The sequence below is a fragment of the Hevea brasiliensis genome, chromosome 6 (genome assembly GCF_030052815.1).
Source record: "Hevea brasiliensis isolate MT/VB/25A 57/8 chromosome 6, ASM3005281v1, whole genome shotgun sequence".
NCBI lineage: Eukaryota > Viridiplantae > Streptophyta > Magnoliopsida > Malpighiales > Euphorbiaceae > Hevea > Hevea brasiliensis.
The window spans coordinates 9,028,977-9,053,151 of NC_079498.1; the positions used below are offsets into that span (position 1 = coordinate 9,028,977).

Genomic DNA, 24,175 nt, shown 5'->3' on the forward strand with positions numbered 1-24,175 from the left:
AATGCCTAAGACCTTGTACCTAGCTGAAAACTTTCATTCCAATAATCATCTAGAGGCAAGTTAAGTTGCTTGAATAAGCAACTTCTGAAATTCTAAAGACTGGTTTAAATCCAAAAATTTTTAAATGAACAAATGAAATGCATGCATGTATAATGAAACTATATGCAACTAAGTGTGTATAATTAAGTATATGAAACTATATGCAGTGAATATGTACAAGTATGAATTAATGAATGAGTATGCAATTATGTGCAAGTGAAAAGGAAAAATAATTTTTGCAAAAATTTTACCCTCTCCCCCATACTCAGAATGGACATTGTCCTCAATGTCAAAAGAATGCAAGAAATGGCATAATATGGCTATAAAATAAATTCAAGAGGCTCACTCAAATACTGCGCAAATAATATTTGACTAATATGTGCATAAAAAATGGATAAGTAAGCCTAATGAACTTAAAAGAAAGTGGATAGATGTTACCCTGTTGCATAAGTAGTAGCAAATTGTTACCTCATTGAAGATGCAACCAATTTAATTAAAGAAAATTTTGGAGCTGCTACTATACACTTTGCAAAAAGAAAAATAGGGTCCATGAAATCAATTAAGCACAAAATGAAATATGGAAGTAAGAATGTAATCAAGATATAGCCATTCAACAAGAAAAATTCCAAATGAGCATAAAAACAAGTAAAGCATTAAAGAGTCAAAATAAAAAGAAAAATGTATTGGCAAATAACTAAAAATACTAAATAAGCAACTATCTCAAATAAAAACGCAAACAAAATATTAACTAAACAAGCTAACAAGCTATGAAAGGATAAAGCTAACTAAACAAGTAACTGAAAGAACTAACTAAATAAACAACTAAATAAAAACATGAAATATAAAACTGTCTAGCCAAGAATAACAACTTCTTTGTCCTTGCCATCTGGTGGGTGGTGGTGGTGGTGGTGGTGGTGGTTTTGGCTCTAGGAAAATCTTATGCATACAAAGTGTTGGGCTAATTCCCATTATATCATCAAATGTAAATCCCAAAACTCTCCTATAATCTCTCAAAACTCTTAATAATTTGTTAATTTCAATATCAGTCAAAGATACATTAATTATAACAGGATATGTTTCATTAGGTCCAAGAAAAGCATACCTGAGGTTGAAAAGGAGAGGTTTAAGATCTACCTTTAGGGCATCCTCTACCTTTAATGATGGAGGTTTAATCTCCAAAGTCTGCACTTCCTCAAGCTGAAAAATTATAGCTTCAGGATGTGGTGGTGAGCTTTCCAAGTGTTGTGCAAAAGCAGCTATGTAAAGATTGTCATCATCAATGCTCCTACTATGGACTAAGTAATTTTCAAGGGGGTCTTGTGGATAGCTTTTTCTGAAATGCTTTTAAACAATCTCATCTATGATGTCTATCCGCAAATAAGATTCAACTTCTTCATGTTTCCTCTTCATGGCTGGATTGATGTTGAATATCATTTGATCATCTCCCATTATAAGTGTCAATTTCTCACCCTTCACATCAATTAGTGCACCAGTTGTGGCCAAAAATGGTCTTCCCAATAAGATTAGAATTTTTGTGTCTTCTTCCATGTCTAAAATGACAAAATCCACCATAATGTAAAATTTCCCAACCTTTATAGGCACATTTTCTAGAATACCTTCTCGATACTCAATTGAACAATCAACTAATGAAAGATACATGTTGGTGGGCTTCAACTCTCCCATATTCAGCTTCTCATTTATTGAAAGTGGCATTAGGCTGATGCTGGATCCAAGGTCACATAAGGCATTTGCCATATAGCTATCATCTATATGATAAGGAATGGAAAATACACCCGGATCCTTGAGTTTGGGAGGTAACTTGTTCTGAATTATAGCACTGCATTGTTCTCCCAAGTTGATAGTATCATAATCCTCTAGCTTTCTCTTGTTAGTAAGAATTTCCTTCAAAAACTTGGCATAACTTGGTATTTGGGATAGTGCATTAGTGAAGGGGACATTGACATACAACTTCTTCAGCACTTCAAGAAATTTGTCATATTTTTTGTCTAGCTTCTACTTGATGAATCTTTGAGTGTAGGGAAGGGTGGGCTTATATGGTTCAGGTGGAATGTATGGCGTCTCTCCCTCATCTTGCTCACTTTTGCTTTCTTCTTCTTCTTCATTTTTCTTGCTCTCAACTGAATTTTCTTCTTTTGTCCTCTCTTTTTCTTCTCTCTTATTTTCACTGTCTTAACCAACTTTCTTACCACTTCTCAAGGTCACAACCTTACATTGTTCATGGGGGTTTTATGGTTGGATAGGTAGTTTGCCATAGGATTTAGATCCTGATGAGCTTGCTTGTTGAGCCAATTAATCTCCAACATGCGATTGTTAGCGTGCAACTGATCCATGGTTTGTCTCATGTATTGCATTTCTTCCTCCAATTTGGTATTCATCTTACTTTGTTTAGCAAAAATTTCTCCATCATGCTTTCCAAAGTTGGCTTTGATTCAGATGGTGGAAGAGGTTATTGTGCTCTTGATTGACATCCAGGTGATAGCTGCCTTATGGGCTGAATTGTGGCTGAAACTGAGGTCGATTATGCTGCATATACTGCTGGTTATGAGCATAGTTTGAGCTTTGACCTTGTTGACCAAAAGTTACTTGTGGTCTTCGTGTTGAGTTGTTCACATTAGAATAAGTATTTCCCATAGGTTTCTATTGATAACCTCCTATATAAGCAGCTTGTTCTTGCAAGTAATCATCACCATAAGAAGAGTAATCAACTCCACAACCTTGGGTTCCATCTATATAAGTAACTTGTTGTATAGTTGTAGGAGTTGAAGCTGTTGCTTTTGTGCAAAAATCACTAAAAAGCTGAGTCAACTAATCAAATCTTGCATTCATGTAACTTACTGAGTCAAGTTCATAGATCCCAGCCTTTGGCTCACTTGCTCTAGGATTTCCCCACAAATGGGTATTATGAGCAATCTTCTCTAATAGATCATAACATTCTTCACTTGTCATTCTCATGAAATCTCCTCCTGCTTGTGAATCAATTGTGTTTCTTATGGCTGGAGTAACTATGGTGTAGAAATTCTAAACAATCATCCATTTGGGTATTTCATGATGAGGACACTGCCTTTTAAGCTCCTTAAATCTCATCCAAGATTCATACAAAGTTTCATCATCCCATGGTCTGAAAGCTACCATCAAATTCCTCAAATGAGTGGTCTTCCCAGGTGGGAAATGTAACACCCCTATTGGTATAGCCTGGTATATTTCACTGTTCCGGTGACCGGTGTCGGTCCGGGCAATTAATGGGATTAGGGCCACACTTAAGACAACTTGAGAAGCCATAAACACAAATAATTAGTAATGTTTAATTAGTTAACTATAAATAAGAAAAACAGAACATAAGAGGTTAAACGAGCCGAGAGTCACAGCGATGAGTGACCTCCTCGGGAACGACTGCGAAGTTGTTTTAAACTCAAATTTCGAATCGTAAAAAGTGACGCTGCGGTCCTTAGGACCCTTATGAACACAGTGGAAAAGAGAAAATCACGAAAAAGAACTGTTAAGTCAGTCAAATAATTAGGTTAGGGAGCCAGAAGAAATATTGGATTATTTGCAAACCGGGATGAACCGGCGAGGGGCAATTGGGTCAATTGACCCCGAGAGCTGACTCCTGACCTAATCACAAATAAAATCAGAGAAAAGAAAATTTCAGAATCGAGAATTAAATTAAAGAACTAATAGAAAAAAATAAATAGAAAAAAAAAGAAAGAAGATGGAAAAGTCAAAGGTGATGACATCATGCATGATGTCATAAAGGACTAATTAATTTATTTTATTAAATTGGGATTTTTGGTCTTCAAAAAGGGGATAAGATTAAAGAAAATGAAACAAAAAAAAAAATTTAGAATTGTCTTCTTCCTTTCCCTTGGTTGCCGCCCCACTTCCTCCATGAATCTCCATGGAATTTTCTTCCTTTAAGCTTACACTTAAGCTTAATTCTCTTCACTTAACCTTCATAACTCCCTTAAATACCTCACTAGAACTTGCAATCTCAACTTAGGAAGAAGAGTATAAGAAGAAAGAAGGGCTAAAGCTAGAGATTTGAAGCTTTAAGTTAAGGTTAGTATGTTAACTCCTTATTTTTCCATTTAACTGCATAATTAGTGTTTGAAATGAGCGTAGAACTTGATTAAATGAAACAAATATGGGGGAAGGACCCATGCTGAAATTTCGGCCTGGTTGAAGGGAGTATGAATTGCATGAATTAAATGAGTTAGAATGAGTTTAAAAGTCTTAATTAGTTGAATGATTAGCATTAAAACCATTAAATGTAGTTAAAGGCATGAGATGAATGAGTTAGGGTTTGAATGTTAGGGTTTGTGAACCAAATTTTGGAGAAATGCTTAAATGATGACTTTGGTCTATTGTAAGATGAAAAATGGTCAATAATGACCAAAAGAGATGTGTGGAAATTGTGAGAATGAAAGTTAAATTCGTAGGTCAAATCCAGCATGACCAAACCAAATTTGAGGGACCAAAATGGAAATTTTACAAGTCCAATTGATATGCCACCAATTGGAGATGAAAATAGACATAAAATAGCACAATTTTCATTAAGGAACCATGGCCAAAAACTGACTAAAACTTGGTGAACCAATTGACCAAAGTGAAATGAGAGCAGGCTGCCACTGCACCAAACTGACCAAATGAACAGTAACTGTTCATTTCATCATAATTCGAGCTAGACTGGTCAAATTGACCTGAAATTTTACCAGCAATTAGCTAAGATATAGATCTAAAACTTTCATGAAGAACACCAACCCAAATTATGCCATTAACCCATTCAAATTATTGAGCAAAGTTGAGTTACTGAACCTGCGATTCTGCAGAATTGCCATTGAGCAGTAAAGTTTCAATGGCTATAACTCTCTCTAGAAAACTCCGATTTAGGCGATTCTTGAACCGATGGAAACCTAAGACATTGTAGAACATTTTGTATGAAGAAAGTTAGACCAAATTATGAACTTAACTTGATCAAATTACTGAACAAAGTTGGACAAAAAATCTACCAGAACCAAAATCTCACCAAACTGACCAAAATCTCAGCATAAATCCAGTAATTGTATTTTGGCTATAACTTGAGCTACAAAACTCCGATTGGGGTGATCTAAAAATGAGAATACACTTAAGATAATAAGGAACATTTTCTATGAAGGAAGTTTTGTCAAATTCCAATAGTAGATTGACCAATGGAACAGTGCAACTTCGGAGCACCAAAACCGAAAATTGGCAATTTTGCCAAAATGACCTAAGCTTTGAGAAAATGACCAAAACCAACAAGTTTAATGACCAAAATGTGGTATGTGGGTGAAGTTGGAGTTCCCATACCTATTAAGCCTTAAAAAGTCAACAATTTGACTTGAATAGTGTAGTGAATAGTAACCCGAAACACAAAAACTTCGAGAACGTCGAATTTAACGCAATAGAGTTAGTTAAAATGAAGTGAAATTTATTTTTGGATTTATGCTAAGTTATGGTACTGAAACACTGTGAAATTGTGTGTTTCAGCTGAAAAAGACTTGGAAGCCCTTAAAGACTGAGTCAAGGCCTAGAGGCGACTCCAGTCAGGTTTGTGCACAATAAATTTATGTAATTGTTTACCAATTGAAAATTTGAATTGCTATACTTTATGAAGTCGCTGTATTATTTATGAATTGTGTTGCCACTTTGTGACTATAAAAATGACTTTGAAAATTGTTTGGGATCTCTCATAAATTATTGAAAATAATTGTTTTAAATTGATTTTGGATTCACACTTAGCATGACAGTATCACATTTCCTCCTCCATTTATGGGGTTGAGATAGTTTATTTTCCTCCCTCTCTGGCTTGCCAGTTGAGGTTGTAGATAGGATGAGTACTCATTAGCTAGCTAGCCACCTCCCTCATTGATTTCGATTAGTGGGGTTGAGATTGCTTTGTCGTGGTATACAACACGGCATTGATCGAAAATTTTGTGTCATGACTTAAATTGTGTATGACTTTGGCAACACTGTGATTATGAAATTGTTTGACTAAACTGTGTTTAATGGATTATTTGACAAAATGGTGTCATTATGGACTTTGATATTTGCAAAATGTGACTGAGAAATATTTAAATTGTGTTTGGCAATGAATGATTTATTTGTTGTATTTTAAATTTTTATTGTGCATCACTGAGTATTTTTATACTCAGCGATAGCTTATTTTGCTGTCGCAGATAAGAGCAAGGAAAAAGCAGCAGAGTGAGCTGCTACTGAGTTGAAGATCACATCAAGCTTTTGTACGGGTATTATTTTATACCCTTGCAGATAATTTTGATGTAAATATGGAAATGTTGTATGTATCAATGTAGTTGAGCAGTTGTAAATAAATGTAATAATATTATTTTGGATTCTCTTCTGTAAATTTAATATTTGTACATACGGATTTTCTGCTTTATGCTTGGTGAATGGAAATATTAAATATTTTGAGATGAGAAAACTTGATTTGTATTGTGAAATTATTTTAAAGTGCATTGAATTGAGATGATTGAGTTATTGAAGGTTGGGAGTTGTAAAATATTTTTGGAAGTGCTTTTTACAGGTCTTTGAAGAACTGGTTTCTCAAAATACAGAGGGAACTCTGTCAAAATTTTTATAAAATTTGTGGCAAAATTAAAATGGACAAAAATTTTTACTAGTATTTAAACTTTGAATAAATGGTTTTTAATTCCTACCAAAATGCTCACCACTTTCAAAATGTAAGAAAATTATTTTAAAATCCCTTGTAGGGTACTTAATGAGTTATCGGTAGGTGAAGTTCGGTAGTTCATTAAGTATTCTACGGGATCATGTTATGCCTTACGGAGGGGTAAGGTGTGACAGAAAAACTGTGATAGAAAAGCTTGAGATAGCTGCTCCCAAGTAGCCTTAGTAGCTTGTGAAAGTGTATCATACCACTCCAATGCTAAATCTTGAAGAGAGAATGGGAATAAGATCAGCCGAATCACTTCATTTGAAACTCCAGGTTACCTTTGAGTGCCACATATCATAAAAAATGAGAATGGGGATTCTCAAGTGGATTACCCCCAAATTGTGAATTCTGGACCATTTGAATGAGACTAGTCTTTAACTCAAATTGATTAGCTCCAATAATAAGTCTGTTATCTCTCACATCTGCACATTTAGGAAAAGCATAATCTAACATGGATGTTTTTTTAGGATCATTTGGATTAACAATTTCATTCTGCATGTTCTGATCATCTCCTCCATTATTTCCATCATTAACTCTATTTTGATTCTCCATATTTTCAATTTTCTCCTCTTGCTCAAGCCTTTGCTGCTCTTCTTTTTCTGCTTTCTTTCTCCTCTTAGATTCCTTTTTATTAGCTCGACAGAATTTTTTAATTTCAGGGTTGAATAACAATTGAGTATCACTTGTGTTTTTTGATCTCCTTATAAACAATCAAAGCACTTGAAAAATATGAGGAACAGCAGTAAAAATAAAAGAAAATAAAAATTATAATCAGCTTAAAACAATTAAAATCCAACTTAAAACCAAACAATTCCCCGGCAATGGCGCCAAAAACTTGATGTTGCTGTGAAATAGCTTCTGCAAGTGCACTGTTCACAGTAATATAGTTTTAAAAATATCGTTCCCATAGGGAATTATGTTTAAATTAAAAATAAAGGAATAAGCTAATTAGAATGCTAAAATTTAAAGATATTGATAATGAAATTTAAACTTAAAATTGGTATTTGAGGAATTTAAGCCAAATCAAACAATCAATTAAACTAATTAAACTAGATGATTAAAATTCAAATTGAAATCATGAATTATGAAATTGGGAGGAATTAAATCTAAATTCAATAAAAATTAAAGTGATTCTAGAGATAGGGCTTTTCAATATTACTTGTATGTGGTTTACCCCAATTTAGCCAATCACATGAGATTTGCAATTTTTGAAGGAAATCAATTCTTAATTCTTTGAAACCTTTCTCAAGCATTTCAAAGTTGTTTTTCATCAAATCAAACCCTATTTTCACGGTATTTCAAACCTGATAAAAACTCATTTAAAGCTCTAATTGATTATAAAAGTCCTCTTAATCTTCTTAGCTTATTTCTAATACCAAGAAAACTAAGTTTATTATAAGATTATCTATCTTAAACATTCACTTTTTAGTCCATCTGTAAAGGATTAAGACTTAACCTAATGAGGGCCCTTTCATCAAGCAAGATAATAGGCTCACAAGAAATAAATAAAAAATTCAGTAAATCTCATTAAAATAGCTAAATCAGTTCAAAAACCACAATATAAGGCAATATTTACATACTTATCTCAAAGTTCTACTCACAAATCATGATTCAAGACAAACCCAAGTGAAGAAATGAAAATCTAATCTAAGGGAAAGAAAACTCAGTAAAAATGGAGAAAAATCTGCTGCTGGAACATTGGAGAAGATGTCCTCTTGGCTGCTACAGCAATGATCCAATGAGCTTCTCTCTCTTCCTTACTCTTTAGCAAAAATCCTTAGTTTTCTCTTTATGGTAAGAGAAAGAAAAAGATGATTTTATATCCCTCATGAGTCTGCCCTAAAAATGGGTTAAAAGACAGAAGATTCTAGAGAAAGATGATGTATTACATCAGATAAGAGAAAGTGCCACGTCGGCATTTTCATTAAAATGACACAAGCTGAATCGGGTTGTGTTGTGCTTGTGTCACAAGTTGTACAACTTTCTGGACAAATTTTGAGACTCATCAGGTGCACCAACACAGGCTACAATATAAGCTACGCAAGTTGTGTCATATATTGTGCAACTTTCTGTTTCTTTAAAATTTAACTTCAAATTTTTCTCTTTAAAATTTTGCAAATCAGCTCTGATTTCTTCCAAATGGCTGCTCTAATCAAAATATCATCAAAATTCTCCATATTTTAACCCACAAAATAAGTAAATTCCATAAATTAAACTAGGAAATATGAAAAGAGAAAATTAACCAAATTAAGGCTAATTCCTATCATAAAAACTATAATCAAGGGTAAATTAGTTGCAAGAATTATACCTAAATAATGATATGAAATGCAAGCATCAGGCTCCTGTATCTACAATCCATTCACCTAGATCATTATCATTATAATCATAAGAGTAGTAATTAGATGACGTGCCTGTAAATCCAGTGTAGTTGACACAGCCAGCCTCTTTAGTCATAGGTGCAGCAATACCTTGACCATAAGCCTTCATATATTTCATAATTTCCTGCATTGGTGTTTCCATGTTCCAATCTGCCTTCTGTGGTACATGTCCACCATCACAGTTTAATGGTGTTTCACTGATTTAAGTAGCCACATTCATCTTCCCTTTTCCCTTCTTTTGTTTATATTCACTAAACCACTCAGGATAATCGTTTAATTTTAAACAAGTTTTTTTCACATGTCTAGTAGCTTTACAATAAATGCAGACTTTGTCCTCTTTCTTCTTGTACTATTGCTTTCCACCCTTAACATCTCTACTATAATCTTGAGTTTTTACTGCCATTGCACTATTGCCAAAATCTTCATTACTATTATACACCTCTTTATGTTTCTCAACTCGTTTCACCGAAGAAAAGGCCTTATTCACTCTAGGAAGAAATTCCATGATGAGAATCTGATTTCTCACATGGTCATAAGCATCATTTAATCCCATCAGAAACTGCATCACTTTATGTTTATTTTCAATTTCAACAAAAAGTTTAGAAGCACCATATACACACTTAGGTGCTGGTTCCAAACAAGTATATTCATGCCACAACCTTTTCAATTTTGTGTACCACAAGTGAATTATTGCTCTGAGAAATAGTACTAATTTCCTTCATTAGTTGATATATCAATGGCCCATTACTACCCCCAAATCTCTCCTTAATTTCTTCCCACAATTCATAAAAAGTAGTTGCATAAAGAAAAACTTCAGCTAAATCTTTGGAAAGTGCATGTAAAATCCAGGAAATTACCATATTGTCTACCTTCTGCCATTCCTCATAATTTGCTTCATCTGGATCTGGCATCTTGCACTTGCCGTTTATAAAACCCAATTTGTCCTTTGCTTTTAATGCAATTATCATGGATATGCTCCATGTCAGGTAATTATTTCCAATCAAAGGTGAGCTAACCAGCATCATTCCTGGATGATCAAAATTTTGCAGATGAAGCATCTTATCATCCTTCGAACCAAATGGATTTTGATCACTTATGTTCACAACTTCCTCCATTTGCAGTCAATGAATAATAGTAGCAAGAATCTTAAAGAAACACTTGATAATAATCAAGAAATAGAGAAGAGAAGAAACTTGAGAACTAATCAGATCAAGAACTCCATTTACACAGAAGTTGCTCTGATACCATGGAAAATTATGTAACTGTAATTTTAGAGAATGGAAAAGTGTAAATTGAAATCAAGAACACGAGTTTTATACAAAAGTTGTAAAAGAATTAGAAATGGTTACAACAAACTTGTACAGCTCAGCATCTAACTAATTTGCTAATTTAATTTACATAGAACAAAAAAAAAAGCTTCAAAACACATCACTTCATTAAGTGCTATTCTTCAAGCAATTTTTCCGAGGCCTTAGTCACTTGGAAGGAGCTTAGTCCGGATGTGCGAAGGCAAGCCAGGAGGTTGAAAGACAAATTCAAGTCTTTGGAGGATTTTCTAAAACATATTGAACAATCAAAAGAATTAAGTGAAGTAGGAATGGCATGGACAGAGGAACTTTGAGATGTTTGTCACTAAGCTAAGAATGTTATTGGGCTCATCATGCCACGAATGAAGAACAGGAGGAGAGGACCTATCCAAAACTTGGTCTGGTCTTCCCAGAATTTCATTTCCCAGCATAAGCTTTTCTAATAGATGGCCCAGATTAATGATAAGATCCATGATATTTATGGTGGAAGATATAAAGCCATTGTAAGTCCAATGCCAGGGAGTAATAGTTCTGAAAGTTTATATCAAGATGAAGAACCACTTCCTCATGACATTGATCAACTTGATATCGTTAGCTTCGATGACGATGTAGATGCAGTTATCACATAGCTGCTGAAAGATTACCCTCACTGCATCACCATTTCAATTGTGGGTATCGGAGGCATTAGCAAGAAAAGCCTTGCAAAGCTAATCTATGACAGCCAAGCTATAGCAGAGCATTTTCCTTACCATACTTGGGTGTCTAGAGAAAGCAAGGTAGATATCATCGAAAAGATTTTGGGTGTTGATGACATTTCGATATTATATTATTGGAATGAGGAGAGGAAAGCAGTGAATTTAAGTTGAGGCGGATGGTTATTGCTTTGTTTGTGGATGAGAAGTATCTCATCATGGTCGACACCTCTCATCCAACACAATTTTAGAGTGAAATGGGAAGTACATTCTCTAAAATATCAAACAGAACTCGAATATTGTTCTCTGCTAACTCCCTAGGCTGGCCACCAGTTACAGATACTAACCTTATTTACATACTACATTTGTGAAGCAATGATGAGAGCTGAGCTTTGTTCAAGCATAAGTTGAATATAATCATGGTGTCAAAGTTGGAAGCAAATCTGAAAGAAATTTTATTAAGAAAATGTGGAGGGCTGCCAAAGATGATTGTGAAACTAGCAGAACTGCTATCACAAATAGACTAAACCCCAGAGGAATTGTCAAGGATGCTTAGTAACACCTTAACTTTTGAAGAAATATTACATATGGTTATTATTTGAATAGAAATAAAATTTATAAATTTTTGGGGAGAAAAATTTAATTTGAACTTGGACTTGAAAGAAAAGTTTTAAAAGTTTTGGGGTGAAAAATAGGATTTTTGAAAAGTTGAGAGACCAAAATGAAATTTGGTTTAAAAAGGTGGACAGCAGTTGCACATCCACATGACTCCTCCAGCAGCTTCTATAAAAAAAAAAAGGGAAAAAAATGGGAAGAAGAATCGGGAAAGAGGAAGAAAGGGGGGGAAAGGAAAAAGAAAGAAAGAAAGGAAGAAGAGAAGGGAAGAGGGAGATGGTGTTGGATTTTTTTGAGCTTTTCTAGCAAGAAAGAACACCAACAAGGGGAAAAGAAGGATTTTGATCTAGGGTATAAGAAATTTGAGAGAGAGAAATGGAGAAGAAGGTAAACAGTGGCAGAAGCAGGATCTGCAGGGGCAATATTTTTCCCATCCTTCCAGGTGAGTTTGGTGCATCTTTTACCGTTGAGTTTTCGATATGTTAAAGGCCTATATGTGTAGAAGTTATGGTTAAAATTTGGTAATTTTTCAACGGTTGGATTTGGAAAAATAAATTATTGAACACAGGCTGTCTGTAAGTGGAATTCTGAATTTTGGCTACTGAAATTTGAGGAACATAAATAGATAGGATGTTTAGAAAATTATGAAATTTGGTATAGATGATCCTTAGGATGTTGAGGCTGTTTTGTTAAAATTTGGTGAATTTTAGACTTATGGTTTATGAGATATAAATTATTTTGTATGAGTTGTCCGATTAAGAATAATTTCTGAAAAATTCAGAAATTGAAGGGTTGGATAAATATGTTGATAGCTCATGATGTATGAAAAATTTAATGCTAAAATTTTTACTGATGTTGTATATGGATGTCTTGAATATATGGTTAAAATTTGGGATTTATCTGATTGTTGGATCATTGTATATAAATTTGAATGTGCAAGCTGCTAGATTAGGTATTAATGGTTGGGTTAAATTGAATAAGTGATTTTGATGGAACTAAAATTATTTTGAGATAGAATATAGTGTTTATTGAATTTTTTTACATGATTGTGGGATATTTTTGAGAAAGAATTATATATGTTTAGATGGATTTTTGGTGTTATGGATACATTATAGAACATTTTTTATTGAGATTTGAGTAGGAAGTGTTGGGAATAATATTGATATAGAGTTATGAGTTGGGAATATGGATGTATTGATATAATTTTTGAATTGTGAATTTGAGTTTGTGACATGGAGTTTAGTTTAATTTTAAAACAAAATGTTGTCAAATTTTTACTAGATATTTAATATGGAAAGTAAAGCTTGTGGTTGTTTTTTATTATTAAATTGTTATGGTTTAGGAGGAGCTTTTGGATTATGATTTTATATGGATGGAAAAGTGACATATGTGAATTGGTATCTTGCAATACAAATGAGTAGTATTTTATAATATATAACATGAATTTGCTTCTTAATTGATTCTTGTTCCTTCAAAAGTTGTGATTTACTTCTGATATCATTTGCTATATTTTGATAATTTGATTTTTTTATTTGGATTCAATTTGACTCTATTATATAATTCTTCATTATTATTCAAATATGATTTCATACATATTAACAAGTCTAGAAAGAGAGTTAAGAGATCTTAAGAATGGAGGTGATAATGAGATTAGTAGTACATTATGGAGCGATAGCAGTAAAATTTAGCAAATATGATTTAATATATTAATTAGAATTATGAGAAATATTATGAGATTGTGGATTAGCATGATGATTGATTGATTATTTAGCTACTTTGGGTACAATGTATTTTTATTTAGCATAATTATGTTATTGAAGGTTATGAGTTTGATGGTCTATGGTTTTGACAATTATGATATGTCTTAGTATCACTATGAGATATTGAATTATATTTAGCATATTTGCTCCCGCTAGAGGGAGGGATGTCAGTAGTTTAATTATTACAGTAGGAAAGGGTTGCCCATAGAGAGTTGGAGCTGCCACTGCGAGGTTAACATAGTATGAATATGATTTTAATATCTATTTTGATACCTTGGGATATCCTTGGATGTCAAGAGTTAAATTATCGATATTTTTATATATATAAGAAATGATTAAAGACTAGGAAGAATTTATTTTCATATTAATATAGAGACCTTAAAACTTGCATAACATGATGTTGAAATTTATCATCTATTTTATTCAACTTGTTCTAAAAATTGTATTGTCGAACTTATTCATTTAGTTTCTTGTTTCCTAATTCTTTCTGTTGCATGATGTGTATTGTAAATGCTAACTCACTAAGCTTTTCCCCAGATGCTCACCCCTCCAGCTCACCAATTTTGCAGGTGATGTAAGATGGATATTGACTATCAGTTTGATAGTTTTAGATGCTCCACTTGGCTAAACTCTACAGTCCTAGGAAGCAAAGGAAGGATGATTTTCAGTGGGGATAAGGGTGTTAATGCTTGGCCAACTAAATCAAAATGAAGAACCGTGGTCTGAAGTCTTGGAAGATATCAACAACTATTTGCCTCTGTGTTTAAGGCGATGTCTTTTTTATTTTGGATTATTTCCAGCCGATTATAAGATACCTACAAGAACATTGATCGTCTTGTGGGTAGCGGAGGGTTTGGGACGTCAACAGGGTGATGAAAAAACTCCTGAGCTTGTTGCAGAGGAATGCTTGGGAGAGTTGGTAAACCACAACATGGTACAGGTGACAGAGAAGAAGCTCAATGGGAAGATTAAGACGTGCCACCTACCTGAGGCTGTACGAGTATACTGGTTTGCAAAAGCCAAGGAAGCTAATTTTCTCCAAGGCCACACTAATATTACTGGCGTGATACGTCGTCTTGCTGACCTTGTCGACCCAAACGATGCCATCTTTGATCACATCCATGGTAACAGTACTGCTTCTCTTTGCTCTTGTTATAGTGATGTTGTCCCATTTTTATCCTTTGATACTCGAGAAGGGAACGTACCTGGAGAAGACATAAGGAATTTTCTTGATCGATGTATCTCCAGCAATTGCTTCCATTTCCTATGGGTGTTGGTTCTTGAAAATGTATATAAGCCAAAACTGCCCAAGGCAATAGGTGAACTCACTCGGTTAAGGTACCTAGTGCTGAGATCCGCTTACTTAAAGATACTTCCTAAGTTCATTGACAAGTTGATAAACCTTCAAACCTTTGATTTGAAGCGAGCTCACATCAGTACTCCTCCCAGTATAATTTGGAATATATGCAGAAACCAAGGCATTTATTTCTTGATGGAGTTGTCGCAGTATGTTCGTCTGGCAAGGGGGGCAGTTCTCCAATGGATCTTAAGACACTTTGGGCCATACTCGTTGATGAGGATAGTCTTGTAATAAATGGCCTGGATACTTAGTTGACTATTACAAAATTGGGACTAATTTGTAAGATATCAAGACCATCCCAAAAGATGGCAATATCCAAGCAACTGGATGTTGTGGCAAATTGGGTTCAAAATTTAAAACACCTTCGATCCCTGAGGTTGAAATTATTTGATGAATTAAGTCAGCCCTGGGATCTGCACTTAAGAGTCTTTATCAAACCATGTGGAACTCACCAGCATATATTTGACTGGAAAGCTAAAGAATCAGCATCTGGTTTCTGAGTTCCCTCAGAACCTCATTGAACTCACACTGTCAGCTTCTGGACTAGTCGAGGACCCTATGCAAATACTGGACAAGCTTCCCAAACTTCAAATTTTGATACTGATGTCTAAGTCATTTGCAGGAAAGAAAATGCTTTGCAGTTATGGAGGATTTCCCAAGCTTGAAGTCCTTAAATTCAAGAAGATGGAGCCACTGGAGGAATGGAATGTGGAGAAAGGAGCACTGCCTAGTCTGAAAAGCTTGGAATCGACGGATGTAGAAATTTAATATTACTTCCCAATGGGCTGCGGCTTGTTAGGACGCTCCGCGACTTAAAAGTAACAAAATTGCCAATGTTATCATCGAGGATCAAGGACAATCAGGGTGTGGATTGGAATAAAATTGCTCATGGGTGTCATGTCCTCATAGAAGATTGATAATGCTGAGGGAAACTCCAACTATAATGAGTATGTAATCCTCTGTTTCTATAGCTTCTAATATTGTCTAAATCATTGTTTATTTCTTTGTTTATGAAGCTACAATGATCAACTTCTTGATTAGTAACTCAAATTATTTGATTGCTAAATCTGTGTCCCATTTGTTCTAATTGCAAAATGATTTTATTTCAGTATCTGTTATCCAGCCCAATGGTTGGAAGTATCTCTTGTTTCTGCAAATGGAGAAAGCCGGTTCTGATGCAAGGATGAATGACAAATTTTGATAAATGGTTGAGGTTTTAAAAAAAAGAAAATTATATGTTTGTAAAATTATAATAATAATTTATAAAATTTTAAAACCTGTAAATAACTATATGTTTGTAAAATTGGCTAATAAGAGATAACCACAATGCGGGAGTAAAAAGTGACATATTTAAACTTTTAATTCATTTTATTTTTATTTTTAGTTATATTTTTTTATAATTAATATATATATATATATTAAATAAAAATTATTAATTATATTATTATTACCGCTAATTAATAAGTGAATTTTTAGTTATCAATTACTTAATATAACATGTTAATAATAGTTGAAAAAAATGGTGTTTAATATATATTTTTTTTTTCGAAGATAGATGTTGACCCCACAAGCTCAAAGGAGCATAGATTTTGATGATACCAAAACTCAACTAGAATCAAACTAACATTGTTTTAAGTGTTGTGTATCTCAAAGAAAAAGGACAAAAGGATTTCAATTCATGCTTATGAAGAAAGGATGACATTCTAAGGATAACACAAGACGAAGCAAAAGAGATAAAAGAAGAAAAGGTTACCTTCCAAGGCTGCTTTGAAAATCAGAATTGAAGGTACATCTAGTATAGAAATTAGTTTTAATTTCTAGAATTACTTGTGAAAAGAATTGAGGAGTAAAAGTCAATGATGCTTATTTTTAATCCCTCAAAAGATTTTCTTTTTAAATATCATTATTATTGGCCTAAAAAGTTTTTGACTATGATTTGGTGTAAAGTTTTATAGTTTTGAAAGTTATGCCGAAAAGTTTTCCTGGTATGCTAACTGGTTTGCTACTGATTTTAGTATGCTAACTGGTTTGCTATTTTCTCAAGTACGCTAACTGTTTCAACTCTGCACAACATCGCAGAAAACGACAAAATAACGGCTATTTTCTTGAAATTCGTATTCAGAACGCTCAAATGAGTTCTGCAAACGGTAAAAACGTTCCAAAGCTATAAATACACCTTCCTTTGGCCATTTTGCACTTAATGAAAGTCCCTCTACTGTTCAAAATCTTTAAAGCTTTCATTCAAAGTGCTCAAAGTGATTTATTGCTCATCATTGGCTTATTTACTCAACTCTTCTTTATAGTTTCCGTTGTAATTGAGTGAGAGTGAGTTTTTAAACACATTATTATCATTTGTGAGAGGTCATTCAAGCACCTATTGAAGCTTGGTTGTGATAAGTGTTTGGGATAACACTTGGTAGAAGTGTGAAGCTACTTGTAAAAGCTTTGTTGAGAAGATTTGTAAAGGGCTTTGTCTCTTGCCTTGAAAAGAGAAGAATAGTGGAGTGAAGACTCAAAGTGGGATCTTTAAGAGAGTGGATGTAGGCTAGTTAAAGCCGAACCACTATAAAAATTCCAGTGTTCATTTTCTCAACCCTTGCTCTTTACATTTTTGCAATTTAGCTTCATGAATGATATGCTTTTGCTGATATGAAAATTGATATCATATGCTGTTGATCTTGCTACTATCTGAGAAAAATAGTTTACTGCAAAATCACGATATCCGATATATTCCGCTGGTTATCCACAGTCTTGTCAAATAGGATATCCGGTATAACGCTCTAGTTCTCGTGATAAAACGTATTCGCCATCGATATATTTCTTGAATGCTTATACGATTGTTATATCAAGATATCGATTGCATATAAGTTAACCTTGAATCAACTTGTCAATTGAGTTATATTGTTCATATTTAGCATTAGTTAATTAAGTTGAACTTAGCTGCAATTTTCAGAGGTTTTGAGCAAGAACCGAAAATTGTTTTTAAAGTCCAATTCACCCCCCTCTTGGACATATTTTGGGACATCAATTTGGTATCAGAGCTTGTCTCTCTTGCTTGAGGATTAAACCCCTTAGAGTGATCCACACACATGGCTAGTTCATCTAGAAATTCTCACTGTATACCGCCTCTTAGTGAAGGTTATTCCATCACTAGACCACCACTTTTTAATGGCACAAATTACTCCTTTTGGAAAACTAGAATGAGAAACTTTATACAACTGCTGACATTGATGCTTGGAGAATAGTTAAAGATGGTCCTTATATTCCTTATAAAACCAAGTGAAGGAACTGCATAAATTCCTAAAGTCAAGTTGAATTTGATGATAATGATTGGAAGAAAATTTCTACAAATGCCAAGGCTATTAATATTCTTCATTGTGCTCTTGATATTAATGAGTATAATCGTGTTTCAGGATGTCAAACTGCAAAAGAGATATGGGACAAACTAGAAGTCACATATGAAGGAACTGATGTGGTAAAAGAGTCAAAGGCAAACCTCCTCATCCGTGATTATGAATTATTTGAGATGAAACCTGGTGAAACTATTGCTGAGATGAGTACCAGATTTACAGACCTTGTAAATCTACTTAAAGCTCTTGGAAAGAGATTTGAAGAACAAGAACTTGTAAAGAAAATTCTGAGGTCTCTTCCAAAGACGTGGGAAGCAAAGACTACTGTTATTCAAGACACCAAGGATTTCAGAAAATACACCTATGATGAGCTGATTGGTTCTCTCATTGCACATGAGATGATTTATAAGAAAGATGAGAATGAAGGTGATCAAAAGAAAAAGAAAGGGATAGCTTTCATATCCGAAAAAGTAGATGAGAAAAAGAAAAATGTTGCTCTTAAAGCTGGTTCAAGTGATGATTCAAGTGATGATGATGAAGATATGGCTATGATAGTCAAAAGATTCAAAAGAGCATTTAGAAAAGGTGGAAGCAAATACAAGAAGTTCACAAAGAAATATGCTCCAAAGACTCCAAATCATTCAAGTGAAATAGTTTGTTATGAGTGTAACAAACCAGGCCACATTAAGCCAAAATGTCCTACATTGAAGAAGAAAAATAAGTTTAGAAAGGACAAAAGCAAAAAGGCAATGGCAAAGAACTTGAGTGACAGTGATTCTTCATCAAATGATGAAACAAGTGACAAAGAGGCTACAAACACTTGTATGATGGCAATTGAAGAAAAAGGTGAAAGCTCACACATCGAAGATAGTGAAAATGAGGTAAATCTTGAACTTTCTAATGTTGATGAATTAGAACTTGCATTTGTGAAGACATATGATAAGTATAGAACTTTTAAAAAGAAATGCAAAATTTTAGTTCATGAAAATTGTGCTTTAAGATCAGAAAATATTTCATTGAGTATGGTTTCAAAGGAAAATGAATTTTATAAATCTCAAATGAAATTATTTAAGGAAGTTAATGATGAGCTTCAAAGATCAAAAGAAGTATGTGAACAACTTCTTGAGAAAAACAGAATTCTTGAGGAAAAAGTTGAATCTTTGACAAGAGATTTATCTAAATTTACAAAAGGAAAAGAAACACTTGATATACTTCTTGGGAATCAAAGATTTACAAATGAAAAATCTGGAATTGGATATGATGGATTTATGAAGTATGGAAAATACAAACAATTTTTTGTTAAAGCTACATCCTTTTCTCAACCAAGTATTACATGCTTTTATTGCAATCACAATGGTCATATGATTAATGCTTGTCCTACTAGGAAAGGAACCTTTAAGGCAAAGAAAGTATGGGTGCCTAAAGGAACCCTACCTAATGTTACTAACATTCAAGGACCCAAAGTTGCTTGGGTACCTAAGAACAGCTTAATCGATTTCGTGTCCGCCTAAGGAGTATCTTGGAAATGTAACATTGGTACATTGATAGTGGCTGCTCTAGGCACATGACAGGAAATAAAGGCAAGTTTTCCTCTCTTACGTTGAAAGAAGAAGGTTATGTGAAATTTGGTGATAAAAGCAAAGCTAAAATTGTTGGATGTGGAACTATTGGTAAAAACCCTTGTATTGAGAATGTTGCATTAGTTCAAGGATTAAAGTATAATCTTTTAAGTGTTAGTCAATTATGTGATAATGGTTTTAAAGTCATTTTTACTTCTACACATTGTGAGATTCATGGAAATAATGTTATGTTTGCTGGTGCTAGAATAGATAATATTTACTTACTTGATTTAACAAGTCTTGAAGAAAATTGTGAAACATGTTTTATGACTTCAGATGATAGTGCATGGTTATGGCATAGAAAATTAGGACATGCTAGCATGAGTACACTTGCTAAACTTTCTAGAAAGAACCTTGTTAGAGGACTTCCAAAATTAAGATTTGAAAAAGAATTTCAATGCAAAGCTTGTGCACTTGGTAAGCATACAAAATCATCTTTTAAATCAAAAAATGTTGTAACTACGTCTAGACCATTGGAATTGTTGCATCTTGATCTTTTTGGTCCAATCACACCTAGAAGTCTAGGAGGCAAGGCATATGCATTTGTAATTGTTGATGATTTTTCAAGATTCACATGGACTTTCTTTCTTGCTCATAAAGATGAAACCTTTGATATATTTGAAGCTTTTTGCAAAAGAACTCAAAATGAAAAAGGGTATTGCATTACATCTTTGAGGAGTGATCATGGAAAAGAATTTGAGAATAATTTGTTTGAAAATTTCTGCTCTCAAAATGGTATTTATCATACATTTTCAGCTCCTAGAACTCCACAACAAAATGAAGTTGTTGAAAGGAAAAATAGATCTTTGCAAGAAATGGCAAGAACAATGCTGAATGAAAACAGTTTACCAAAATATTTTTGGGCAGAAGCTGTAAATATAGCATGCTACATTTTAAATAGAGTTTCCATTAGAGCTATTTTAAAGAAAACTCCTTATGAACTTTGGAAAGGAAGAAAACCCAATATTGCATATTTTCATGTCTTTGGTTGCAAATGTTACATTTTGAATAACAAAGACAGCAATCTCAAGAAATTTGATGCTAAATCTTGTGAAGGAATATTTCTAGGATATTCAACAAATAGCAAAGCATATAGGATCTTCAATAGAAAAACATTGACCATGGAAGAATCAATGCATATACTTTTTGATGATGCTAACACTTCCTTGCAAAGGAAAGATTCTTGTGATGATGAAATTGAGCAAATTCTAAATTCAAAGAATTCGAATAATGATGAGCTTGAATCAAAAGAACAAGTGGAGGATGATCAAAATGATAAAGAAGAATAACTCCCTTGCTCCACAAATATTGAAATTCAAGAAGACTCCCAACCAAATGTGGAAGAACTACAAATTGAGGAACCTCAACATCAAGATATTCCACAAGAATGGAGGTACCATAGAAATCATTCCAAAGATGACATTCTTGATAGTCCATCACAAAGAATGATGACAAGAGCTCAACTTAGAAGATATTTTGGTAATGTTGCTTTTGTTTCTCAATTTGAACCCAAAACATATGATGATGCTCAAAATGATGAAAATTGGCTTTTTGCTATGCAAGAGGAATTAAATCAGTTTGAAAGAAACAAAGTTTGGAAACTTGTTCCTAAACCTAAAAAGCACACTGTTATTGGAACTAAATGGGTATTTAGGAATAAGATGGATGAAAAAGGACATGTAGTTAGAAATAAAGCTAGATTAGTAGCTCAAGGATACAACCAAGAGGAAGGTATTGATTTTGATGAAACCTTTGCTCCGGTTGCTAGAATTGAAGCTATTAGAATGTTATGTGCATTTGCTTGTTTTAAGAATTTCATGCTTTATCAAATGGATGTTAAAAGTGCATTTTTAAATGGATATATTGATGAAGAAGTTTATGTAGCTCAACCTCCTGGTTTTGAAGACCCTCACTTTCCAAATCATGTTTACAAGCTTACTAAAGCTCTCTATGGTTTAAAGCAAGCTCCTAGAGCATGGTATGAGAGACTTAGTAAATTTTTGCTTCAAAATGATTTTAAAAGAGGAAAAGTGGATACTACTCTTTTCATTAAGAAAATTGGAAAAGACATGCTTATTGTGCAAATTTATGTAGATGATATTATTTTTGGTGCTACTAACCATTCTCTTTGTAAGAAATTTTCCAACATGATGAAAAGTGAATTTGAAATGAGTATGATGGGTGAACTTACCTTCTTCCTTGGATTGCAAATTAAGCAAATGAAAGATGGAATTTTTATAAATCAGTCCAAGTACATAAAGGATATGCTAAAGAAGTTCAAAATGGAGGATATGAAGAGTATTGGAACTCCCATGAGCTCAACAATTAAATTGGAGAAAGATGAAAAAGGTAAAGAGGTAGATAACAAATTTTATAGAGGTATGATTGGTTCTTTACTCTACTTGACAGCATCTAGACCAGATATTCATTTTAGTGTATGTTTATGTGCAAGATTTCAGTCATGTCCAAAAGAATCTCATCTTGTAGCAGTTAAGAGAATTTTTAAATACCTCATTGGCACTCACAATATTGGCTTGTGGTATCCAAAATGTGAATCATTTGATCTTATTGGTTATAGTGATTCAGATTTTGCTGGTAGTAGATTAGACAGAAAAAGCACTTCTGGAACTTGTCAATTTTTAGGTCATGCATTAGTTTCATGGCACAGTAAAAAGCAAACCTCTGTTGCACTTTCTACTGCAGAAGCTGAATATATTGCAGCTGGAAGTTGTGTTGCACAGATTTTGTGGATGAAACAACAGCTTGAAGACTTTGAAATTAAATTTGATCACATTCCCATAAGATGTGACAATATTAGTGCTATAAACCTATCAAAAAATCCTGTTCAACACTCAAGAAGCAAGCATATTGAAATTAGACATCATTTTATTAGGGATCATGTTCAAAATGGTGATATTCAAATCGAATTTGTCCCTTCTGAAAAACAGCTTGCTGATATTTTTACAAAGCCACTTAGTGAAGAAATTTTCTGCAAAATAAGAAGAGAACTTGGTATGATTGATGCTTTTGATTAAGTTTTGATGTATTCTCATGTTCCCATATGAAAATGAAGTGATATATGTTGATTTGCAGTGTTGAAAATGCATTCTGATATTTTTGGTGCAATTTGAAAAATTCTGGATTATATCAGATATGAACAGTAATCTGCAGAATTTGCTCTCAGTGGCATACTAATCCGTTTGCTAATTTTCTTGTTTGCTAAATGCTTTACCACTGCTCCTACTTTTTCGTTGGCAAACTGGAAGTCAGGTCTGATTGCTCTAAAACTCTAAAATTTTTTTTTTTTTTTCGAAGCGCCTATTCTGCATGTTTAAAGCCCATATGACTTAAATACCCCTCTACTTAAAGTATTGCATGATTATATATTTAAGGGCAAAATGGACTTTTTAACACTTTGATTTGCGCGGGATTCAATTTTTCTTCTGAACCATCAGTCTTCTCGCCGTCTCTCCTCTGCTACACGCTACCTATTCCTTGCAAAACCTACAGTTGTGTCTTTTCAAGTTTTAAAATTCAAAACTCTTCTTTCAGTCGCCTCGCTTTCCTAACCCGAACGGCCGCTTTCTCTTTCCACTCACAAAACCATTTCGTCGCACTTCTTCAAGCAATCGTTTTCCTTCATCATTTTTAAATACTTCCGAAACCTATTGTTAGTGAATCGATTAAATCGATTGTTTGCAGATAGAAAATTCCCAAAATTTTTCGTTTCCGTTATTTCTCTAATCTGCCGAAAGAAATCATTTGCTGTTGGTTATTTTTCTTTGTCGATTCGCACTCTCTGTTTCAGTATATTCCAGGTATAAAAACTAAAACTTTAATGGAATCATGCTTTACATTCTATCCATGCCTGTTTTATGTGCTTTCGCAATATGCTGATATTTTTTTTATTCTGCTTGATTTGCTCTCGCCTGTTTGTTCTGTTTTAGCGCTCTGTTGTTAATTTTTTTTTGGCATTAACACTTCGTGAAATGTGGTATATAATAATAAATCGACTGCCATGGATTCGTAAGAACTCGAATATTTTTGCTGTCTGTTCTAATTTTTTTTCTTTGCACTCTGTTGTGAAAAATGGATGTTGATATGCTTAAATTGATTATATATATAAATATATATATATTGGCTGCTCACTTCACTAAATTTATAATCTCAGTTCTCTCTGTCATTTCGGCCTAATTTGTTTCTAAGATTGGTTATGGCACGAGACAAAGGAAAAGGGAAAGCCAAAATCACCACATACTCATCATCAAACTCAACTGACGCAAGTATCCCTGCGTCACCACCTCCACAAAAGGATGCTCCTCTGG

At 33.7% G+C, this 24,175-nt stretch overlaps 1 protein-coding gene, 1 non-coding gene and 1 pseudogene across 2 annotated transcripts; all 3 read left to right on the forward strand.

Annotated features, from left to right (window-relative positions):
• Positions 1-3,100: 3,100 nt before the first annotated feature.
• LOC131181237 (small nucleolar RNA R71) lies at positions 3,101-3,207 on the forward strand. The gene has a single exon (XR_009149863.1). It is a non-coding gene; the product is annotated as a small nucleolar RNA R71 (small nucleolar RNA).
• Positions 3,208-10,271: 7,064 nt separating this feature from the next.
• LOC131180575 (disease resistance protein RPP13-like) lies at positions 10,272-11,965 on the forward strand (annotated as a pseudogene).
• Positions 11,966-12,022: 57 nt separating this feature from the next.
• Positions 12,023-15,968, forward strand: LOC110661295 (probable disease resistance protein RF45). The gene is given in 5 exon segments (XM_058148353.1): positions 12,023-12,203; positions 14,091-14,983; positions 14,986-15,303; positions 15,305-15,626; positions 15,629-15,968. Coding segments are annotated over 4 exon segments (1,587 nt in total). The 5' UTR covers positions 12,023-12,203; positions 14,091-14,206; the 3' UTR covers positions 15,799-15,968.
• The last annotated feature ends 8,207 nt before the right edge of the window (positions 15,969-24,175 follow it).